Source organism: Cervus elaphus, chromosome X (assembly GCF_910594005.1).
Source record: "Cervus elaphus chromosome X, mCerEla1.1, whole genome shotgun sequence".
Lineage (NCBI taxonomy): Eukaryota > Metazoa > Chordata > Mammalia > Artiodactyla > Cervidae > Cervus > Cervus elaphus.
Genome location: NC_057848.1, coordinates 69854448 through 69864742, shown reverse-complemented (window position 1 = coordinate 69864742; position 10295 = coordinate 69854448). Strand labels below are relative to the sequence as shown.

Sequence of the window (10295 nt, the reverse complement as noted above, 5' to 3'; positions counted from 1 at the left end):
ACCATAAAACATATTTTCCCTGTTTCTTCATGGAAAGTTTGGAGAGAAATGGCAAGAAAATTTTTAAATAGCACCCCCCCAAAAAAAAAACACCTTCAAACAGCCTCAGATAAAGATAGGGAAAGATGATCAAAATTTAAATACTGGTACCCATTAAGCCTTCTGAGCAATCAAGACTAGCATCTTGTAATGGCTATTTCAGAATAACTGCTTATCAGAGCCTCAAAGTGTCATGATGCAAAGACACTATTAATGGCCATGAAGCAAATTGGTCAAAAATGATCTAATCAGTATATTGACTCTAAAAGGTACTATACTCCTAACCACCAGGAACTGGAAGTTCATGGTCAGATGAGAGAAATGCCTCCAAGTGAGCCAATTAAGACAAGACAGGCTTCAGTCTCAAGCCTGCTGCCAGCAATAGGGTATTCACATGTAGCAAGCACTGAAACGCGAAACCATGAAAGCCCAGCATAGTTACTTGAGGATGGTTGCTACTTACCACCTCTAATGGATTGTGCAAGAGTCTAGAACTAGGCTGAACAGATAACAGAAATTCAAAAAAAGTACCAGAATGAAAACTAGAAAGCCAGAAAATAAAGGTGGATTTTTCTCCAGAAAAGAAAAAAAATTTATACATAGAGTGACTGTCCTGCTTATCACTGAATCATTTTGGATTCTAACACTGGGAAGAACTTTGACACGGTCATCTGTTTCTATCTACTCTTCTAGGCTGTGCCAGAGTTTCCATCAAGTTATCACAATAATCAATTCAGACACATTCTACCTACAAACTGTCATGTTCTCTATTACTGACACTGACATCAACATTTTTTTAAAAGATTCAGACATATTTAATACTTTCCAAATGGAAAGTATGTTTATGTGTTGCACAGACAGGAGCATGTCTTTAACATGGTTTAGTAGCATCCTATGTAATTAATGTGTTCAAATCCTCTAATTGGAAATATATAGAATTATTTTCAATTATCTACATTTCTGCCTTTTAAGAGCACATAAAAGATTATTTGCAAGGCATAACATATGCTTTGCATGATTAATACCTCCCCCCATCTTTAAGTTTTGTTACATTTAGAAATTTAAGACCAGGAGCAAACATCTGTCAGACTAAATTTTTGCTTTTTCATAAGTGCAACTTTTTAATAAAAATTTACATCTAGATAAACAATCTTCAGATTTTTGAAACTTTAATAAGATTTTAAAAACATCATGACTTTGAACTGAAAAACATACATGTTTAGCACACAAATATTGTAATATGAATCAACTCCAACTCCACATGAAAACATGTGACTCAAATTACAGTTTTAGAAGTTAGTAATTCACATTTAAGCAAGTTAGCGCCTTGCTGAATTCAGCCGTGGTAAAAAAGAGACTTAGTGCATATTGTAATGGCACAATGTGCTTTTGTACCATTTTGTTGGTATTTTTCACCTTATTAAACAAGATCAAGTTCTTGAAAGTTGGTAGATATCGGCTAACTTCCTATGACATGTGAAATTTCCAATGGTAACAGATACATTTTGTAACAGAACACTTTCTATAGACTTTTCCTATCTTAAAATTTTAAAAGCAATCATTTGTAAGGATTGCATCAACATCAGTGTAGCAGAGGAAGATCAAACTTTATTGAAACTGCTTGCATACAAAATATATTGCACTATAACCAAACAAATGTCAACATAAAATCCAATCTGTTGTCGCTAATATGTACAGAGAATATTGCCCAAGAGCAGTTACATTACAAGGTCATTCTACCTTGGTTAATTATCTACAGTATTTTAAACCGAACAGCTTACAGATGATGTGTGCAAGGTACCAATTTCTGTTTTCAAATACTATACATTCCCAGAATAAATAACTAGAAATCAACATTAATGTTTGGCAATACTTTTAAAAGACTTTTTAATATTCTCAAAACCATGTGCAGTTTGTTGCCATTTTTATATGCTTATTTGTATGCAAGGAAAAGTAACCGTAATATGAAAATTCAAAGAAACAAACTCACAACAGACATCAGAGGCAGAACTTCGGTTTGTACGGCACTGTACAGATTCAGTGGTACCCCTACTTGGAGTTATTTTTTAAGAAAAATATAACATCTTAGAGTGAAGGTCCTTCACATATTTTCCTCAGTAAATCTCATAAAAAAAAAAAAAACAAACACAAAAAAACCTCAAAACCGAAACCCAATATGTCAAAAAAACAAAAGAAAAAAAAACTAAAGAAAAAAGTTTCATGTGTTAACCAATCCTAGTCTGCTTTCCAATTCTGTTTATACATTAGACCTAATATTTCAAAGTTTACAGAACATTTAACCTGCTTCCAATGTTTCTCAGACAAAGTACCTGTACTTCACAGGATTATTATGCACACATGGAAATGACCTTTCTACCTCCCCCAAATAAGCTTGAAATGAAAATGAGAAACTTCACAAAACTCGGGGAGGACAAAATAAAAGAGAGCTCTAAGTTAAAACTGGTCATCAGGCCAAAGAGCAGGCGTATCCTACTAACTTTCGACCAGGAAGGTTTGTTCCTAGCTGAAAACATTTGAGCCTCTTGCAAATGAAAAGACCGTTACTTCTTCTCCGGTCTATACAGAAAAATTACACATCCCTCTCAATAACACTATTTGTCAAACTTCAGTGCAACAGAACAAAAACAAAAACAAGTCTTATTCTTTATACTGCCTAACCTGATGTTTATGTAAGAAAAAAAAATATGGAAAGCATGCATTCTTCTATAAAGTACTAATGTTTGACAGGGTTTGCTACATCTTTTAACATTTAGTGTTTCCAACTTATCTTCCCTGAACTCTGCATCCAAATATAATATTCCTACCTGCCAAGATATAAAAAAGGCACAGATCATACAACTTTTTTTTTTTTTGCTAATGAAAATGACAAACGTCACATCACACACATCTCAGGGTCCACTAAAATACTGAAAAAGTGGACCAAAACATAAACTGACACAGGACATGAAATGCCATAGTATTTTATGGACTTCTATATGAGATTGAAAACAGAAGTCTAACATGATTACCATAAATGCTATTATTCAGAAAAACTGAAATATACCAGTGAGTTATCACCCAATGCAGGGTAAACGGTCCAAATTAACAAAGAATATCACTGCTTGGTATTTAAAAAATAAACCAAACAAAAATCCTGTCCTGAAGTGCTAAGTATACTTAATTATTTAAAAGTAATGTCTCAAAAATTTTAAGACTTCATTTTGTGCAAATTTGAAAATTGCTGCTTATGGCCAATGTGAAAAAAGCAAAATTCTTAATGGAATTGTTCATTTCATGCCCTGTGCCACCTTGCCTACTATTTGTCTTTGGCCTAACAAAGTTTTCTAATATGGAATAAGAATTACGGAAATGGTATAGGGGATATCACTCCAGAATTATGTAGTTTAGGGTACTCCATTGACAAGTGGTTGCTGGCCATCCATGGTGTCTGGCTTTTCCTTCTTCTGGTTACGATCTTTACCCGTGCGCAGCCGATTACCTTCACTGGAGGTATTCTGTAATGTTTTAGTGTGGACACTCCTTTCATTATTGCAGTCAACTCTGATCTAAAACAAGTTATAGTTGTTATATACAAAGACCATATTCTGTTGTAATCTGTAATTGGCCTGACAAGAAATTTAAGCCCAAAGTGTAAATTCCACATCTTAAAAGGGATTTGAATAGAAGAAGTGTGAGAAATTAAGGTCAGGTAAGAGCTTTATTTGGCTTATGATTCTAAAACACTCCTCTTCTGTAACTGGAACACCTTGGTCATCTCACTGCATCCAAAGTTAGATAAAAACTCACAATCCTACTGTGTCTTCTTCTAAGTAGAACAAAACAATGAGAAACAAATAGTTAAAATGAACTCCTATTACTGATTGCAAAATATATATGCAAAATATAAATGTCTGTTCAAAAACATTGTTTATTCTTCAAAGATATGAAACCCAGGAAAGAGACAAATTATTGTCTTCCTATTCTGATGTTACCAGAACAATAACTTAACTCACTTATTAACTAGCCTTTAGTTGACATCTTCATTTCCATCATAAGTATGATTAACTTTTTCTACACTGAGGGCTCCCTTTGTCTTACAATATGTGTGTGTGTGTATATAAATATGCACATATACTATATATACTCATATATATATATACACACACTATATATACTCATATATATTCATATGAGCACTGGTTTCTAGTAGCTTGTATTACAGTAAGGAAAGTCAGAGCATCATACAACTTAAACTCTGAAGAATAAGAATAGTACACAGAAATTTGAAGACACTAACGTGTGGGAGAACTGGAATCCCAGGAAGAGGCTAGAGACGAATACGATTTAAAAATAATATCCTGAGATTTATATAATATTTTAAGTGCCAGCACTGAACACTTAAAACACTGCTAATGCAATTGTAGATGCTGTATAAAAGAAAGATAATGTTGACACACAGGCCTAAAACAATTAATAAAAGTATTGATCTGCTTCAAGTACAAATGGGACTACCTATAGTCACAAAATGGTGAACTCGAATTTCAAAGTGTGTTTAATTGTTGGTCCTGGGTGAGCATTTTAACTGTTTGGTTGTCAAGAGGGGAATTATAAAACTGGTACATAAACACCTTACATCTCTGTAAAACACATGTGTACATCATTTCATCAGTCTCTAGGTCTAAGATCTTTTCTGTGATGATCCTTAAGCACCAGCTAATAGTTAATACCTACTTACAAATGCTATGAATTCTAAGGAATATTCTGTCATGAAGTTTCTGCTCTTAAAATTTATGTCTCACTAACTTTAAGTACTGGTCCCAAACCAATCCATAGTCATGAAGGGACCCCCAACTACTTGGATTAAGTCTTTAGAGTTAAAGAAGCAGCTGAAGAGATCATGCCTTCTAGGAGTGAGGTACCAGGGTTCAAACATCACTCTAGTGTATGCTAACTGTGTGACTCAATCTTTCTAAACTTCAGTTTACTCACCTATAAAACAGAATAGTAAAACTTCTTACCTCAGGATACTGTTGAAACATTAAGTGAGATACAATCTACCCAGCCAAGGTACCTGGCCATGCTTGGGGGCTCATTTTAAAATTATGTTAACAATGTGGTCAGCACAGGTGCTGGCCACATGAGCTGGGTTCTCAGGGAAGAGGCTGGCTCTAAATGAGCAGCTGACTGATTCAGCATGTTATTAGCCGAGTGTCATCAGCCTGTCTACTGTGAGCTAGATACCTTCTTTTTCTTACTTTTCCAGTCAAAGAGGACACCCTATCCTTGCAACTCCAGTGAGGAGGGATGTGGGTTCCACAGGGCTTATACAAGTCTCTCTCAGTACGTTCCTGGATGTTTCTTTCCTTGGAGAATGAGGGTAGGGAGGACCACCTATGTGGTACTGAAGTCATAATGTGGTTGTCGAAATCTTTACAAATACCGAGACTGCACATTCTCTAGAGAAATCTTCTTTGTATACTTGTCATAAAGGACTAAAATTGACCACCAATGTAATGTTGAAAGGAAAGTATTTCACAAATACCTATATAGTATAGCAAATTCACATAAATCTCAAACTTCTGTAACTGGGATAATTTAGGTGAAAAGAGGCACACAGGTTTACCTGGAGGGATCCATCTGCTGGTCTTCCTTTAGCCTCTCTTGGATTACGTGGACGGTTATCTGTTCGGGAGTGATCGTCGTTTCCTATAGGGACATTTTTAAAAGGTTCAATGGTCACTGATTCTGACATGCCTACTGGAGAGTTCTTTGTTCCCACATCCTCAATTTATTTAGACCAACCACAGAATCTAAAATATAATCAACAACCTAGCAATTTCAGATACACACTGTCTAATAATCTAGCATCCACGTGGCACTAGTGGCAAAGAACCTGCCTGCCAATGCAGGAGACATAAGAGACCTGAGTTCAATCCCTGCATCAGGAAGATCCCCTGGATAAGGAAATGGCTACCCACTCTAGTACTCTTGCCTGGAGAATCCCATGGACAGAGGAGCCTGGCGGGCTACAGTCCACAGGGCTGCAAAGAGCTGGACATGACTAAAGCAGCTTAGTGCACAGCAGCACATGTTACAGAAAACATTCCTAAGTCATCACAGTTCTATATCAACCGTGTGATAGGTCAACCTGAACTAATGATTAGATGTGATGTTTAGAGTTCCCAAAGAAGCTGAATTAGTTATCAGGGGTTATTCATATATTTATTCTATGTAAACTGTAAGGAAGCCTGTCTGATATTGCTAATTACATGAGTCTTTCTTATGGTGACCAGTACAAAATGGGAGAAACGGGGGCTTGATAGTATGTCACTGAATCACCTAGCTTTTTCATAAAATTTCAGACAGTTGTTACAATTCATCTTCATTTCTTAAACGAAAAACCCTCTGTACCTTTGAAGCCGCCTCCACGTCCTCTTCCTCCTTGTCCTCTTCCTCCACCGCCACGCCGCCGCCCGTCTCCTCTGCGCAGGAAGTTCTCCCTCTCTTCCTCTGTTGGAGCTAATGACCAATCACTGAGTTCATCTCTGTGGTCAGATTCTGTTTCAGAAGCATTTGATGCTTCAGAATTAGTTCCTATCGAGAGTTAAAAGTTATATACCATTGTCTGACTTAAAAACATGTTAGGTTAACAGAAGCTTCCAGAGATGTTTCTGGGGGTAATCCAATGTACTTCCCAATTTATAAGCCCACCAAAGAGTATATTATCACCTTCCATTTTGTAAAACAAAATTATCTTAAGTTCAAAATGAAGGTTTTCACAATATTTGAGGTCATTTTTGTTTCAAACATCTTTGGTTCTCATTAAAAAAAAAGGAATCCTATTAGCCATCTAAGTTCAAACCTGAGTATGCCACATCATTAAACAGCTGTGCTCCTTTAAACATCTGTGCTCTCTGGAGGAAAAGTTGCCTACAACAGTTAAATGTAATACCTTGATAAACAAAACTTCTAGAGAGTTCCTTTTAACAAGGTTTGGCCCAGGGACAAAGGGGAATGCACACATTTTGGTCATTTTAGAGAGGGTGGCAAAGGTGGCCATCATGGCTACTATCTCAGGGAATGGTCTCTTGTGGGATCAGGGACTGGACCTTGCTGAATGGGGATATGCTTTCCTGATGCTTGGTCCACAACCTTCCCTCCCACTCCAGCAGGAATAACTGATCATTAGAAAGGATTTACTGTAGTGAACTTATTATGCCTGAGGGGGTGGGTTAATGACACAGGGGATGGGAGATGGGAAATGAACTTCCTGGTAAGGGGGGACCTTTCACAGAATCAAGAACAGACTGTTGGGAAAGGGATAAGGGCTCAGGTTCAAGGTTGGCCTTAGGAGTAGGTAGCTCTCTCCCCCACTCCAGAACAGCAACTCTACTACCTCTCTCTTCCTGTTGGAGCTAATGAGCAATTATAGCTTCACCATTATAGCTTCATTCCTGTGGATCTTGAAGGCTTTTCCATCTTACAGAGTTCCTTTTTGAAATGCAAATATTTGTGAGATGGATTATACCTTACACCATCATTAGCAAGTTACATAGTAGATACACAGTTGAGCAAGACAGTAGGCACGGGTAGTGGGACAGTGTTCAGTGAAAGGTACTGGGAGAGAAGAAAGCAGCACAGAGAGAAGAGCTGGGGAGGCAAAGAGAAACTTCGCCTACTTCTTGACTTTGCCTAGGGCTGACTTTGGCCATGCCACTCAAAAATCACCTTATGAGCCACAGGATGCAGACCCCTGATTTACACAGTCCATCCAGCAAGTATGACCAGCACATGCCTGACAAAACATGAGCCACAGTACACAAATGAAAGAAGTTTTGGCTATACAGTAATAAAATCAGGAAAGGCCTTAGGAAAGGCATCAGCATACAAGGGCTTAAGCAGATCTATCCCCAGTCAGACTGTGGACAGAACTCACACCTGCCCTGTGAACTCTATGGGTTATTAACAGGTTTTTCACTCTATGTGTCTTGCAACACAATTTGACCCACTGTGAATTGGAAACCATGTAGTGAGAAATTGTTATAATGGGGTTCTAATGAATATTAGAGATTAGCAGCTATTAAGTCTAGGAACAGATAAAGTTACTGAGTAAAATGCTTAGTTTGTACCTGAAGTATATCCAGGACCGCGTCTGCCGTGCCCCCTATTTCTGTAAGGTCTACTACCTCGACCCAGTCCTTGACCATCATCAGTCACATAGCCTTTTTCCTTATCTGTACGATTTGGTGGTGGTCTAGAACTAGCTCCAATCTGTCGCAACTGCTCATCAATTTGTAATCTCTCCAAACGCAACTGGTCTACTTCCTATTTAAAATATACAAGATAACAGTAAAAATAATTTGACATTTTACTTAATAATACCTTTCTCCTTTTCATCAGATAAAAATTATACTGGAAATATTTCAATTTCAGCTCCAAGTTTATAGTAGACACTGTTACACAGAATTATCAGGAAATTGAATGGTCTCCTTAAAAAGAAAATTACTATAGGTAACATATTATTGATGTCCAGAATTAAAAGAGATATAACAAAAATACTCAGCATTAAAATTATACTGACAGAATTTAAAGTTATTTAATTTGGCAATATTATCCAACAGATCTGCTAAGGCACAGATATGGTAGTTTTGGGACTTCTTGATAATAGGTTATTGAATAAAACAACTCTAAAACATATGAATACAGATAAATGACATTTAAGGCTTAACCAGCTAAGCTTAAAAATCACACATTGTAAATAAACTTAATTAATGAAACACTGAATTTGGGCCATCATCTACTTTCAAAGAACAGGAACTATCTAATAGTTAACCCAAAACATTGGATATCATGCCTTGAAAACCTCTTAAAGACTACAACTCTGCTAAAACAAGTATGACGAACAGCATAAAGTCAATTGATCAAAATATACACTTGGGGTCCACTAACAGACCCTCTCACACAATGCTTCCAATATGCTAGGTTCTGTCAAAACCAGATGATGTCTCAGTTCTAACCCTTCTCCTTCCAATCTATTCATAAACATCGATTTACTAGCTACAGGGGACTGGATCCACAACTAGAGCAGTGGTGGGTGTCTCAGTCAAGCAGAGGCAATCACAGGGACTGTCCACATGAACAGTCACTGGGGAAGCCCCTGTAAAGCTAAGTTCTTAAAATCTTAGTTACAGCAGCTTCAGGAAAAGGGCAGTAAGGATCTAGATGAGTGTCATCTGTGCTCTGAACCATTGTTTTACAAAGGACTAAATTAAAGGAGAGATGCTGCTGAGTGAGTGGCTTACTGCAAAAGTACAGTTATAGCTCATGGAATGGGTGGATCTTGCAAAACAGAATGGTAGTCCAGGTTATCCCATGGGGGCAAAGCAGTCACTACTCGGTGAGAGATGCCAAGCCCACTCAAGGGAAGATCTGGTGATGGGAAGCATGGCAACAGGACAGCTGCTAATAATCCAAAAATATATTCAACTGTGAAGAATAAATCAAAATATCTAAAGAACACTGGTTAAAAGAACAAGGGACTGATACAGTGCAACCTTAAATTTCCAGGTCTTCAACATTATTTAAGCTAAGAGTAGGAAGAAAAACACATAGAACAGATTACACATAAAACACACTTTAAAACAAAAATGAATAAGCAAATCAACGGGGTATCCTACCCATGCAAACCTTGCTGGATGAAACCTCTCCATTTTCAATTATTAATTGACCATCATAAGAAGGACAAGAAGTGCCTAGCTATTATGTTTTTCTTCCTTATTTACATGTAACTATAAATTGCTTCATTTTATTTAAGAATTCAGCAGAAAAATTCTTAATAAGATAGCCTCATAAATACAATAGAAAGTTGGATTACTTTAAAAATAGTACTTAGTACCAGTTACAGTATGTTTTCGATACATGTGGATACAAAGATGGAATTATAAAAGTGACACTGGTAAAATTCTGTTTTGAATTACAGAAGAGTTGGCCAAAATAAATTTTAAAACACACCTAGTCTAGGGAGGTGATTTGCCTACAGACACAGAGCTGGTCATGGCAGAAGACTACAGGCAAGTGCTGGACTGCCAATCCACTGCTTTTTCTGCTATGCCCTGAAGCCTCCTGGTTCCTGCTTTCCATATTCTAAGCTGGAGTAGGCACAGTGGTACAAATACCAACTAAAATGAGCATTTCTACAAGAAGACATAAATTGCTTCTAGTTTGTAAAACAGAGTATAGAGAAAATTATGAAGGAT

The 10295-nt window shown here is 37.0% G+C and overlaps 1 protein-coding gene across 12 annotated transcripts in view; it reads right to left on the bottom strand.

Annotated features, from left to right (window-relative positions):
* Positions 1-1133: 1133 nt before the first annotated feature.
* Positions 1134-10295, bottom strand: part of FMR1 (FMRP translational regulator 1) — a 39660-nt gene continuing 30498 nt past the window's right edge. For 2 of the 12 annotated variants that reach the window (XM_043895931.1, XM_043895936.1), the window contains 4 exons: positions 8169-8364; positions 6451-6633; positions 5663-5745; positions 1134-3554 (listed from right to left, as the gene is read on the bottom strand). In XM_043895931.1, the coding sequence (XP_043751866.1) occupies positions 3444-3554; positions 5663-5745; positions 6451-6633; positions 8169-8364 (573 nt within the window). In that variant the 3' untranslated portion in view covers positions 1134-3443. Of the gene's footprint in view, positions 3866-5662; positions 5746-6450; positions 6634-8168; positions 8365-10295 lie in introns of all 12 variants that reach the window. The other 10 variants (XM_043895934.1, XM_043895940.1, XM_043895928.1 and 7 more) reach the window with 6 other exon arrangements.